The sequence below is a fragment of the Geospiza fortis genome, unplaced genomic scaffold (assembly GCF_000277835.1).
Source record: "Geospiza fortis unplaced genomic scaffold, GeoFor_1.0 scaffold486, whole genome shotgun sequence".
Lineage (NCBI taxonomy): Eukaryota > Metazoa > Chordata > Aves > Passeriformes > Thraupidae > Geospiza > Geospiza fortis.
This window is the reverse complement of record NW_005054417.1, coordinates 151582-165090: the sequence shown is the minus strand read 5'-3', so window position 1 is coordinate 165090 and position 13509 is coordinate 151582. Positions and strand designations below refer to the sequence as shown.

Below are 13509 nucleotides of genomic sequence, written 5' to 3'. Positions count from 1 at the left end.
TTGAGGAATCAGTGATTGTTTCATAGAGCTGGAGCCTGCAGCCCTCTATGTCACGGTGCAGGACCTGGAGTCTGTTGCTTAGGGCTCTACAAACAGATGATGTTTTGGTGAGGGCACTACAGGATAGATGTTGTTCTTGGTACAGCTGGCTTAATTCCTTGTGAGCCTATTTCTTTGGTTAAAAGTTTTGCTGGTGGTGGTTGCACTTGAAGGGAGTTGTTCACTCACAAATACTGCCGAGTTGTGCTTAAAAGTTAATGCCATTTTTTGTCAATAACATAAGGGAAGGAAATGGCAGGGAGAACTTGTCTGTTCAGTGAGTTAATATATTTCTACATTGGATTGTCTCCTTTGTGCAAGTACTAATATGTAGTTTTGGCAGTGAGGTTAATGGACAGCTTTTTTCATCCTTCTTAATTTCTGAACCTTCTCAAGTTTTCAGGTTTTTCCCTGTACAGAGTTATTGTTATTTTTTATTTTCATTTCAGTCAAAGTAGTGAGTATATCACAGCCCTCAAAACTAAGGAGACAATTCTTAGCTGTCCTGGTTTGCTACTCCTGATTAGTAGCACGCTTCACAGGAATCCCCTGCATAGGGATAATGCATAAACTATGGGGAATAAAAATCTCAAAGCTGCTTATTTTCAGCTGTGTGCATGAAAAATTATTTGCATCTTTACATTATGTGCCTATTAAGACCCTATCCTAAGGAAGACGTTATCCTAAGGAAACAAAGAAGTAGTGGCTTGCAGCCAACAGGCTGCATCCATTGTCAGCATGCTCCTCTTTGGAGAATGCTGTACCTGCCCACACGCCTATCTCTATTAAGAGTGAATAAAGCTGGTAGGCATGTTGTAATGAGAATGACTTCTGTGTGATCATGGCTAATTATCCTCTAGCCAAATTAGCAAGTTTGCTGCTTAGAATTTTTTTTATTTTTTAATTTTTTAATAAGGGCAACGCACTCTGGGGGATGTATCATCTCTTATCCTTGGAGCAGAGAAAGAACTAACATGAGACTGTGTCTGTAGCTGTAACAGGCTCATAAAGCCCATCTATCCGGGGAATATATACCATGCTTCTTGGCATGCTGTCTGAGTCCTTTGCCAGGATTATACACCATTAGTGTTCTGAGAGGCAGGGAGTTTTCATTTACTGCGAAGAGTATGCATTTTGGAGATTAAGCAGATTAGCAATATAAAAGAAATCTTTTTTATGGCCTTTTAATAAAGTTGTGCCTATTCTGGTCACTCTTCGGGAATTTAAACATCTTACCCAGCTGATAGATCAAGAAGATATACTTGTTATAGTTGTTTTAATTATTTTGTATGTCACTAAGATTTACAGCCAGAAGTAATTTTTGGAGTTGTTACCTTGCTCTCTTGAGCAAGGATAGTAACACTGAAGAGGTGACAAACATAGGTAACCAAGGAAGGCTGGGTGTTAAAAGTATGTTTTATGTAATTATAGAATTAATGGTAGAGATGTAACTGAAGGTAGAAGAATTAATTTCTTTAAATATGTTTATAACTTTTTAAAGGTCCAGTTATTTTCAGAGCCTGAATTCAAGGGTAACTGCCAAATATTTGAAAAAAGCACAGGATGTATTGATTCATTTGCTGTGAAGTCTTCAAAAATTTTAGATGGCAGGTAAGTTATATTGAATGAATAATGCAAAATCACTAAAATGGTAAAAGTTTTAGAAAAGCAACCAGCTTTCTAACACACAGGTGCTTTCATGTATGGGGACTTAGAGAGAACAATGCTTTGCTATTTGCACATCAGTCTTTCAGGACAAAACATTGTAAATAATACATCTGCATTTTATGCATTTTACTGGCACAGATGTCTTAAGAGGGAACTTCTTCTCCTTCTTTCTGCAGCTGCATAGTGTATGACCAGGAGGAATTCGCCGGTAACCAGTATGTGTTGGAAGAAGGGATCTATCCTGATCTGACAGCAATGGGTTGTTCACCCCAAGCAGTTCTAAAATCTTTACAGATCATAAATATTGTAAGTAAAACATATTCAAAATATTGTAAAGATAAGGACAGTGATGATACGCTTTTTTTGCAACAGTAAAAATTCTAGGGCATGCATACAACAGAGGGGGCTTTGGGTTAGTGGGGGTGGTGAGGGGGTTGGTCTATTTGTTTTGGTTTGGGTTTTTTTCTGTGCAGTAGCAGTTAAATGTCCTAGCTGCAGTTAGTCAGGTGTTCTTGACCTCTGTGCTGCTTTTGTAAAGGAGAAGACATTACAGAAGCAACTGCCTGGGATGCCTGTTCTTAATAACAGCTTATAAAAGAACTTCTGTAAAGAGTCAGGTCTATTTCCTGATAGGAGAGACCACTTAGAATAGGTTGAGAAGGTGGTAGGATGGTGTGAAGAAATATCTGTACCATGGACCGTGTTTTGGATGCATATTTAAAAAGCAGGCCTAATTAAGCAACTTTGCATGAAATACATGTAATTATAAGACTCTGTTGTTATAATCAGGACAATGGAATTTGAGTTAATCACAAAATAATGCACCCTTCTAGATAAGGTAAAGCAACACCCAATACCATTTGGCAAAATCAGGCTGTGTTGTTATGTGTGGTGGATACAAACTAAACTACATTTACATATTTTGTAACTCATCAGTGGCCAGGAATGAGTTTGCTCAAGCTTGCAACCAATGATTATGATGGATCACTTACAGAATCTGCAAGTATCTTTTAAGATCAAAGTAATTACTAGCAAAATGTGGTCAAGATTCCAGGAACTTACAGCAACATGAGGAGATGGTACTCGTTTTAAAAAAGGGGGAGTTCACTCTTGAATCTCCTCTTTGAATTTGGCAACTTTATTGCACTCCAGTGTAATTTTGTTAACCTGTCAGTGGTGTAGCAGTTGATGGAGAGCTAAAATGTGTCATCCTCTTTCACAGCTCTGGAGAATTTTGATATACTCTGTAAACAACTGCAGCAAGTAGGTCTGCCTTCTGAACTCTTGGGCTGTCTAGTAGACAGATCTTATTAAAAACAATAGAATTGTTTCTAGCCAAGCTTGGTGGGCGATTGCCATGAATTAAAATACATTTCAATAGTTCCTGGCTTTAAAATGCTTGTTTCATTTCAGTAGTTCCTGGGTTTAAAATGCTTGTTTCAAGCTGGAAGGATCAGCTTACTTTTGAATGATTTACTATTTGTGACAGAGACTGATGTGTTAAAACAGAAATGCCAGTTCTGTGCTTCTTTAAGTTCTTTACACTTGTGAAACTTGTTCTAGCCCTACATTTTATCACACTTCAGACAGCAGCACAGAGCTGCATCTGTCTGCAAATCATGTGCTGCTGCTTCCTTCTTCAGAGGCTCCCTAGCTGCAGAGAAGAGGAGAATGGGTTACTTTGCTCATTGGTTTATTAGCAAACCAGAATAGAAAGAACGATTATTTCTGTCTTACTACTTACATTGTTTATTTTTCATGATTTTCCTAAAGCTTGAGACTTATTATTTTAGCTCCTGGTTTCACCTGTCAGACATGTTTTGGGACTGTATTTTGGCAGTGCCAATCTTAATTCCTCCCTACCATCTGCCATTTCTATAACTTTCCTCAGGATTTTTCATGACAGTTCTATACAAGAAGGCACCTTTTCTGTTTTCATGTCATGTTACTGTATTTATCTAGTTAAATACCCCTTTGAAGGGATCATTTTTAAGGGCCGATAAAAAAAGGAAATTAAAGGGATATTTGATACACTTTAAGTGAAAACTAAAAGGGCTTTTTTAAATAAGGGAACTTATGAAACTGTATTAAGGGCTGTTTATAAGCTCAAGGGTTTTGGGGGGTTAGATTCCACTATATCTTGGTTGTGTTTGCTTTCCATGTTCCACATAGTTGTGCTGCAGATAGAAAATACCATTTTTCCTTCTTGAATTTGACACATCTTCTTCTTCCTGAGCATACTATAAAAACAGCTGTGAATGTGGTTTATACTTGAACAGTCATCTGTAATGAGAAACCCTGTGGAATAACTAAATGGAGATCTGCAGGAACACCAGCTTAGTACAGTGCAGTACATGGGAAGAACTGACAGAAAATTCATGAGCTGACCTTGCACTTGTCACTGTTCTATATAACAGTGTTGCTGCTGAATCAAAAAAAAATGCCCAGTGTAAGGTGTGGCAGAAAATTGGAGGATTTTCTGTTTTCTTTACAAGAGGATTATTTCTAAAGCATTGCATGAGGCTGAAAGGCTGTTGTCTGAGAAGTTGCATGTCTCAGAGGGCAGGTGCCAGTCTGTAAAAAGGCTGAGTTCAGAGGCACTGGGACATCATCACAGTGTGACTGGTCCCGCTGGGCTCTTCACCCATGGTGGTGCATGACAACCTAACTGGTGTTGCCTTTCATGGTGGGGCTGAGCATACTCTGATTTTGGAGTAAAGGGAAAAGGCCTCTCCTGGAATTCTCCACAGCCTAGCAGCATGTGTGCCATCAGGAAGCACAGCTCAGCTGCTCTGTGATAAACTGGACTGCTGTGAAGGTAATGGTGACGCTCATGCAACGCCATCATCTGAGCCCTTAAACATCTAAAGCAAGATTAAAGAGGAATTTAAGCACTGTTAGAAATGGGTAGATGGGAGGTCTTGCCTAACAAATTCCCATGGAAGCATGCATATATGAGCTGCCACGCATGCAAGGAGCCAGCTCTGCCTTGGAGGGCCTGTTTCCATGCCTGAGGGCGGATGGGAGTCTGTCGAGACTTTGCGTCATGTCAGGCGTTCCCGATCCAGCTGATGTGTGAGTGCACTGAACACCTGCCAGAAGGAAGGAGCTCTTCTGGCTGTGGCATTGGATTTATGCAGTCATTGGCTGGAAGATTGGTGAGAAAGGGAGTGGCAGTGTCATTTCTGTCTATGAGTGTACACTGCAGCACCAGGACACTCAGGCTTAATTGACTTTACCCTAGGGAATTTCAAACCCAGCTTCCACAGGCCTTCATTATGACAGGTTATTTTCAGTCCACTACAGATACCTTGCCCCACAGAAAAGAGTCCAAAGTTCCTTTTCCAGAAAACATTCAAATCGGATTCAGTGTTGCAGAGAGCTTCCTGTGGGCAGAATCCCTCTGACACCAGAAGCATTTTGACAGAGAAGGGGAAGAATCATCTCCCCACAGCAATTTGAAGGATTCCAATGTTAGAGTTTTCACTTGTTGTGAATTTTTACCTCAGTAGTATGAATCTTGAATCTTTCGTCTAGTCAGAGATTGAAGTTGCCGTAACCTACTGTAAAAGTTAAAAATTAATGCAATAAGTGATAAGCAGTGCTGACAAGGCTGTCATCATTTGAAGCTGTAGAAATCCATATTATCTTACTGTCTGTTCAGCTCTTTGTATGAAAATTCCCACGAGTGGGGGTTAGTGCAATGAAAGAGAGATATGGCATTGATTAAAATGTATTTTAAAACATACTTAAGGTATTGTGCAAGAACCAGCCACAGAGGTCTTTGTGCCTGAAGATAAGGAAGCTTTATGTTCCATGCAAGCAGGTCTCTCATGTATTTTGTATAAGGGTTTTTTGTGACTTTTCAAGTTTAATTGGAGAGTTGAAGAGCAGAAATATTCTGGGTTTTTGATCTTAAGCAATCCAGAAGAAACCTCTAAAATAAAAGGAGTATGTGGTGTACTGATCTTCACAATCACCATCTGGAATTCCAACATCCTATAAAAGCACTTATCTTCCTTTTGCAGGAGCTGTCTGAGCCCTGCATAGCTCTTTTTGAAAAGATGGGTTTCCAAGGAAAGAAAATCGAGTTCAGTACAGAAATCTTAAATCTTCAGTTCCTGGGATACAATCCTCGCATAGCTTCAGTTCAAGTCCTTGGTGGCATGTAAGTTTAAAATGACCTTTTGATTCTTTAAAATGAAGTACTTACAGGTGTAATGGAACCACAGAATGTAAAATTAGAATATCATAATGTGTGTAGTGCATTAATGCCATTTTATCTTACAGAGCATTTTCATACCCTGTCTCATCAATATATTATCACTGACTCATGCCCTTTGCTAGGAGTTGAAATGAATTTGAATAAAGCTCTCAGGGAAACTCATGTCTTCTCTCATGCCATATTATAAAAATCAGCTTGGATAGCATCCTTAAAACCAACTTCTCTGCTCTTGGTTTAGGTCTCAGTTGTAAAAAAATAATTTGGTTTGGGATCTGTGTTACAAGTTCAAAATGTTTTTTAGTAAGTCTTCACCGTCATCCTTTTAACCTCTGCTGTGGACACAGAGGTACAATCAGACCATGAGCTCACCTCTCTTGGTGTTAGTAGTAATAGTCCCTTTTACTTCAGGAATTGGATGAGAATCTACCAGTTAGATTTGGTGGATGTTTTTAAGGAGTTGTGTTCTCTAAACATACCTTTGAAGACTATGTAAAAAGTAGTCTGTCATGAAGTTTAAAAAAGCTGTTTGGAAGCATTTTTTAAAATGCTTTTTAAATTTACTGTCCTATATTCTAGGATTCCAGCAGATCTGTTGAATTCTCTTTTTGTTTTTTTCTTCCCCGTTGATAACCTCTACCTCTAAGATACTTGCCCCCAGTTTTGGTTGTTTTTGTCATTTGGGTTTTTATTGGTTTTGTTTTGTTTTGTTTTTTTGGTTGGTTTTTGTTTTTGGTTTCGTTTGGGGTTTTTTTTTGTTTGATTTTTTTTTTGTGTGTTTGTTTTGGGTTTTTTTTGTTGGTTTTTTTTTTTGTTTGGTTTTTTTTGTTTTTGTTTTAATGATAGGTCCATGTTACAGTTGCATTGCATTTAAATGTGTTCTTTTGAAGAGGTAAATTTCCAAGGTGTGTGCTAGAGAGATGCTGCTGGGTAGCTTAAGACTGCCCTCAAGTGGATTGCTAATAAGCAAATCTGTAGAGTAAATAATTTTCCTCATCAGGATAAGCTGGTCAAAGAGTTTTCTTAGCACACTAAACTGAACTTTGAAACAAAGGTTGCAAGAAAAGGTACATGTTTGTATTGTGGAGCCTCCAAAGGTTTCAGAATCTTTCACCATAACCACAATATAGTTGATTCTCTCTTTCCATAACATGAAGTCAAGTATCAAGTAACTTTTTGGCCAATATCATGATTCCAGGTAATGGAATTGTGAATTGTGTGTGTTTCCTGTCCAATGAATATATGTGGGTTTTTGGTTTTGTTTTTTTTTTTTTTGGTGGCTCACTGGAAACATAGAATGTGGTATGTAAATTTGGATTTCATAATGGCAGTGTCAGCTGCTGAAATGTGTCAAAATACAGGGTTTACAGCTTCCTTGCCCCTGCTGCCTCCCTTATTGAAGAGAGTTTCATCTTCTCGTCCTTTGCTTAGAGACCTCCATTTAGAATTCCTCGGGATAGATGTGTATTAGGCAGTGAAAAAGCACCAAAATTAAAGTGAGTTTGCTTCTGGATGGAGAAGTCTGGTGACAAATCAGTCAGAGGAGGGAAGGTAACCTGAAAACGAACATATTGAGTGTTCATGTACTCAAATCCCCATGGCTACCAGACAGTCCCAGCACATCACTGTGAGAAAACTCTAGAAATTGCACTGTATGGCAGCCTATTTTGAAGCCCAGACATAATTCACTGGCTGTGCCAATAATGAAGAATCAGAAGTTGGGTTCTGACAGATTACACTCATTGTGTGATTTTAAGCATAGTTGGATGCATGTTAGGGAATGCCAAACAAATTCTTTCGATGTGCACTCTTGCTCTGCCTCTTCCCCACCCCCCTCACAGGTATTTGGAAAGAAGAGAGATGTTATGAAATAAAACCTCTGTCAAAATACCCAGGAGAACTTCACCCTGTTGCAGTTTCCAGTATTTGCTTGTTCCAGTCTGCATCCATAGTAGTTCTTTCTCATGTGAACCACGCCTGTCCAAATTCAGACACACAAACCAGCTGGTTCTGCACCTGCAGCAATGTAGCATTTACTGCATATATAGATCTGTGCTCCTTGAGGAGTCACAGTGCCTCCTGAAAACAAATGGTATTCAAAAGTTGCGTTCTCCCAAGAAAAGGCTGTGCTTCATTCAGCTTGTAATTTTTAAATAATAGGATTCTAAAATTAGAACTCCTGTGTACCCATCTCAGTGTGGCTGACCTAAATCAGGATGCTATTTTATTATTTTTAAGGCCTGTTACAAAGAAGATAATTGGCTTTCCAGAGCTAAACATTACTATGTTGTGGGACAGATTTCTATTAAACTCATTTATTGCTTCCAAAGCAGAATTTAGCAGTTAAAACATTGTCTTATTTTTTCTCCTCATAGATGGATAATTTATGAACACAGTAATTACAGGGGACGTCAGATGATGTTAACACCAAATGAAATTCCAGATTGGTGTAAAGCCAGTGGCTTTTGTCAGATAGGTTCTCTGAGACCTTTACTGCAGGTGAGTGGGCTCTGAGATGAGCTCATCAAGCACTTATTTATATCTTGTCATGGGGTTGGGGAGATATTGTGCAGCTGTAAGCAGTGTTACAGCCTTGTCACAGGCATGTGACAAACTTCAGCATTGGCAATTGTGTAAAGAAATCCAGAGTTTTGTGTGTAATGAAAGCTGTTTGAATATGCTACATGGCTTTGCAGTTACACGGCTTAAACTGTTAATTAAGCATCCTTTAAACCAAAGTACAGAAGACAGCATATAAGGATTAATTAAGGATTAATAAATAATGGCTATAACTGCTATATAGAAATGATTTTAAGTTGTTTCATAACTAGCACCCAGACTGGTTGCTGGCATACTGTCTGTACTATCTGCATTATTTATGGAACAACAAGAAAATTGGTAAAAAAAAAGATACTTCAGTTAGTAGTGATTTTGTGTTGATTTAAGAGGAAAAGTCCCTCCCTGCTTATTAGTTGGCAGAATAATTTGCAAATCTAATGCAAAATTTATTCTTGTCATGCAGTCTTTATTTTGTTCTATAAATATGTATAATATTTTGTTCCATATGAACTTGTCCAATGGTGCAGCAGTCCTGGGAGCTTGTAACATTTGAGGTTCTTGGTTTCGTTGGAGAAACAGCTTTTTCTAATTCATAGGTTACTTGTACCTGTAACCAGCTTCATTCGCTTGCTGTCATAGCTTTGTCTTTGCATAGCCTTAAGCAGAATTAGGAATAATGCATTTTGACTGCCCTGCTGAGAGCTTGTCTGAACAGAAGTGTTCATGTGTAAGAGGCCACACAAATGTACCCTTAATGAAAGCTAAGAGCATATATGGAATGGAATTAGCAGAGAGAAGTTAGTTCTGCTCTGAATTAAAAATCTTTAGTTTTCCACTGTGTGCTGATTTCAGTGCATAGGAAAGCCTAAAACTCTCCATGCAGAGTGGTGAGTTCTCACAGTTTGTCTTGTCCAGATGTTTATGGGCTTCTCAATTACATTCTCAAATAAAAAAGTTAAGCTTTCAGAAAGAAAAAGGGATGTTTGGGGTTCAGCACTGACAGTAACTGCTCTGAAGTTAACTCAGAGCAGGATGTGTTCTCTGCTGAGATTGTGGTTTAAGAATTCTTTTGTTTTGTGCAGAAACGTGTGTACTTCAGGCTTCGAAACAAGGAAACAGGAAAATTCATGTCAGCTGATGGCAACCTAGATAATCTGAATCTTCTCAGAATACAGGTTGCAGAAGATACAGACTCAGATGATCAAATCTGGGTTTATCAGGAGGGATTCATAAGGTGTCGGGTAAGGTTTGAGTTCAATGTACATTTTCTCTTTTCCTCTCCAGTAGTAGGGCGTTATGAATTCAGTTCCTACTGCAGCATCTTTATTTTATAGGCTTAATCTGTTTCAACTAAAATGTAATCCTTCTGTAAGGAATTGGTATTTTGTGGGTATTGTTTTGTTTTGTTTTGTTTTAATCAACTCTGGCTTTTTCAGGTGATACAAAACTAGTTGTATGATACTTTTTTTGATATAATTGAAATTTTGAGAGAAAGAATTGCAAAAGTATCAAGGCAGGGGAGACCCTTCCTGATAATATTTTGAACTATGCATACCTTGCAGTAGGACAGTTATGTAATGTAGGTTGGTATTTGTACCAGTTTAGAGCAAATTTGGGAGGAAACAGATGGTTAAAAATATAAACATCATAAAGTCACCCTAGGACAATATCCTCTTCTGCATTTAGGCAAGCTTAAAGATAAAATCCCACTCTTTTGAGCCTTTTAGGGGTGGGGTTTTTTTGGTTTTGTTTTGGGGTTTTTTGTTTGTTTTCTGGTTATCCCTGTATTAGTCAAATCCATCCTTTTTCCTTTCTTCTGTACAAGTTTCCAAATGAAGCCCTACTTTTCTCACAGTCCATAAAACTAATCATGTGCAAATTGTCATTGAGGTGAGCAGAGGTATGCACAGTTGCTCATACAAAGTTTAAGCATGAACAGTCTTCGGTAGGGATGCCTGCCAAAAGAAAATTAAGTTACTTTAATACTGTTAAACAGCTTGACTGCAAAGAAGCATGTGAACTTTTTCTATAGGATTGTATAACTTCAAAGGAGCCATTTATAACTATGTCATCTATGCTGGAGGGAAGAATCTTACTGTTAATAAGCTAAGGCATTGTTTGGACATGTTTACAGGACACATGCAGTTGTAAAAGGGATTTATGCAGACAGCAAAATGATGCAAAGTAAGCTAAAAGCTTTAATATGACATCGAAAAGACTTCTCTTTTGATGGTGCTTCTCAAACATGTCAACAAGTTTTCATATTGAGACAGTGTGGTATTATATGGCTTTGGATAAATGCTCCTGGTTTTTGCCATTTTTCTGTATCTCATAAAGCAGTTTTTCTGTGCACAGAAAATACACGGCTTGTGCTATATAGCAGTCAGGTAGCTTAGTGCAGAGTGCAAGCTGGCAACATTGATCTTAAGTGACTGAACTCTTACAGAGCTCTGCCATCTTTCTGGTGAATGGTAGTAAATCCATTTTGCACAAACCAGAAATTGGGTTCACCCACATATTACAAAGAAAACTGAGCTCCTGGGTGGGTAACTACACAGGTCACTAAAACAACCTGCACCTTCCTGTAAACTTGGGTCATCTCAGTGACTGAGTCATGAGATGTGACCTTGAGCTGTGCCTGGGGTTTTCAAGGAAGGGCTGTTTTAAGTATGTGGGATAACCAGTAAGCAAGATATGAAAGTCATTCTGCTCTTTTTTCAGAAACAGATGTGAATGCAGGTCTCCTTACTCTTCATGAGTTTCATGGAGATGAGTGAAGTTTTGGCCTAGTGGACCTAATGTCTAAGCTCAGAGTTTTCCTTGTCCCACTAGAGAACGCGTCAGATACAAGTGAGAATTTCACAACCAAATCAGCTTTCTTTAATTCTAGATTATGACAATTAGAAGTATAATTTTTTCAAGAAAAAGTTCTTTCAAAAGTACTTGTAAAATAATTTAGGGCTATTTCAACAATGACAGATGAGTGTTCAATCTGCCACAGAAGTGCATTCAGTAGTTTAAAGGCACAGTTTATGATGATCTACTGAAAATCACTGTTTATGTAGAAAAATTGACTGTTACTTAGTAGTACAGCCTTAACACTCTTTTGAAATAACCTTGATTTTTGCCAGCTCTTTTTTAACCAAGAAGACATTTGCAGATGTTTGAAATCAAGTAATACAAGTGACTAGGAAAAGAATGAAGAACAAAGAAGCAAATATTACTGTGATACCCTGTGAAATTCACACACTTGCTACTGTGCAGTTATGTCCCCTTTATGAAAAGGTTACTGCAAAACTAGAAATACTTGGAAAAAAATAGTTCAGAGGAAATGGAGAGCCTCTATGCAAGGAAGAGAGACAAAACACTGAGGACATTTTAGCCTACAAAGGGTACACTTTGAGGGAAGATGTGCTTAAAGTCTCTGCAAACATAGCATAGACAACACATCCTTTAAAATAATCCAGGGATGAGGAGAGCATCAAATAAAACTAGTTGCACATAAAATTATTTTTAATTTATATATATTTTAAAAATAATTATAGTTAGGATTTGGAACTGCTTGCCACAGTATGGAAGGGTTGAAATACACAAGGGTGTTCACATTAAAGGGTTACTCTGATCTTGGAGGGTAGTGACTAATAAATTCATACACGGGACAGAAAATGAGCATTAAAGATTCCAGGATGCATGGAAAAGTCTCTGGGCTGGCAATTGCTGTAGCCTGGAAGAGATAACCAGGAACATACTTCATACAAGTGTACTGGCAATGTAATCTTCCATGGTATAAATGTAATCTTCAGTTACTGGCCAGTGTTATAGACAGGTGCTAATTGTTCCTTTTGATCTGATACACCATAGTTATTTTAATGCTCCTGTGTAGTAGAGTGTGTCAGCATAAACATAAACAGGAACAAAAGAAAGATGAGTCTTGAGTTTGGGGCAAAAATGGATTCCTGGAGGGAAAGTCATTCCCAAATTCTATTCTCACCTGATGATATCTCTCAGATTTGATAAAAAAAACAGTGGACAGTAGAAGTAAAGCCATTCTGAGTAATTGCTGTTGCCTTTCTGATGACACAGATGGCAGAGGATTGCTGCTTGACAATTGTTGGAAATCTTATAACTCCTGGCTCTAAACTCGGTCTGTCATTTGAGCGGAATGAAGACAAACAATATTGGCATATTAGTCCTGATGGCAGAATTTATAGCAAGATGAAACCCAAGCTGGTTTTAGATATCAAAGGTAAGCAAATGTTATCTCATTACACTGGGTCTTAATTACATGGTATTTGCAGTGGGATACACACTAAATTAAGGATGGTGATTTAGTTGCTTTAATCTAGAAGCAAAAAAGACCCGATCAGCTAGTTTGACCTCCTGAATTATACAGGCCCTAAGACTTCATTGCATTTCTCCTACATACAATTTAGTAACCCACAGTACTTGCTTATCTTGTATTCTCAGTGTCCACTCACTGTAGATAGCCTCAGTTAATTTTTGGGCAATGTGAATATGATTATTTAAAATGGTGAAGCAAGAACAACCTAACTTTTCATTAACTTGACTTTCTGTAAGTGCAGATTTTCTTACATAGTAGTTGTAGATGCAATAGCCAAAGGGTATTAGGAAAGCAAAGGCAGGCTTCTATACTGACGTGATTAGATGCAAAGAGGTGGGGTTCTTTTGTTTGTTAATGGCTATGCCTATATGGCAAGCATGAGATTCTGCCATAGCAGCCTGGTGGGGTCTGTGAACACTTGATGTGTATTTTGGAGTCACTTTTGTCATAGTAATTTGATCTGTGTAGTTTCTGAACTTCATTTTCAGAGCTTCACAGAAGGTCTAAAAAAGTAGCAGATTTAATGATTAGCAGAATTAGCATAATCAGATGTTCTTACATAACTCCTTTTTTTTGGGTGAAGGGAGTAAACATTTTCTCTATCTGTTATATTCTGTTAATATTTTTAGCTGTTTTAAAATTGATTTTAAATTGATGCTATGACATTAATTATGTCAAT

General features: G+C 38.0%; 1 protein-coding gene across 1 annotated transcript in view; it reads left to right on the top strand.

Annotated features, from left to right (window-relative positions):
• CRYBG1 (crystallin beta-gamma domain containing 1) overlaps positions 1–13509 on the top strand; it is a 98158-nt gene that overhangs the window by 81267 nt on the left and 3382 nt on the right. The window contains exons 15-20 of the mRNA XM_005426596.2: positions 1541–1650; positions 1884–2013; positions 5736–5875; positions 8305–8428; positions 9571–9729; positions 12572–12734. Of these exons, the coding sequence (XP_005426653.2) occupies positions 1541–1650; positions 1884–2013; positions 5736–5875; positions 8305–8428; positions 9571–9729; positions 12572–12734 (826 nt within the window). The remainder of the gene's footprint in view (positions 1–1540; positions 1651–1883; positions 2014–5735; positions 5876–8304; positions 8429–9570; positions 9730–12571; positions 12735–13509) is intronic.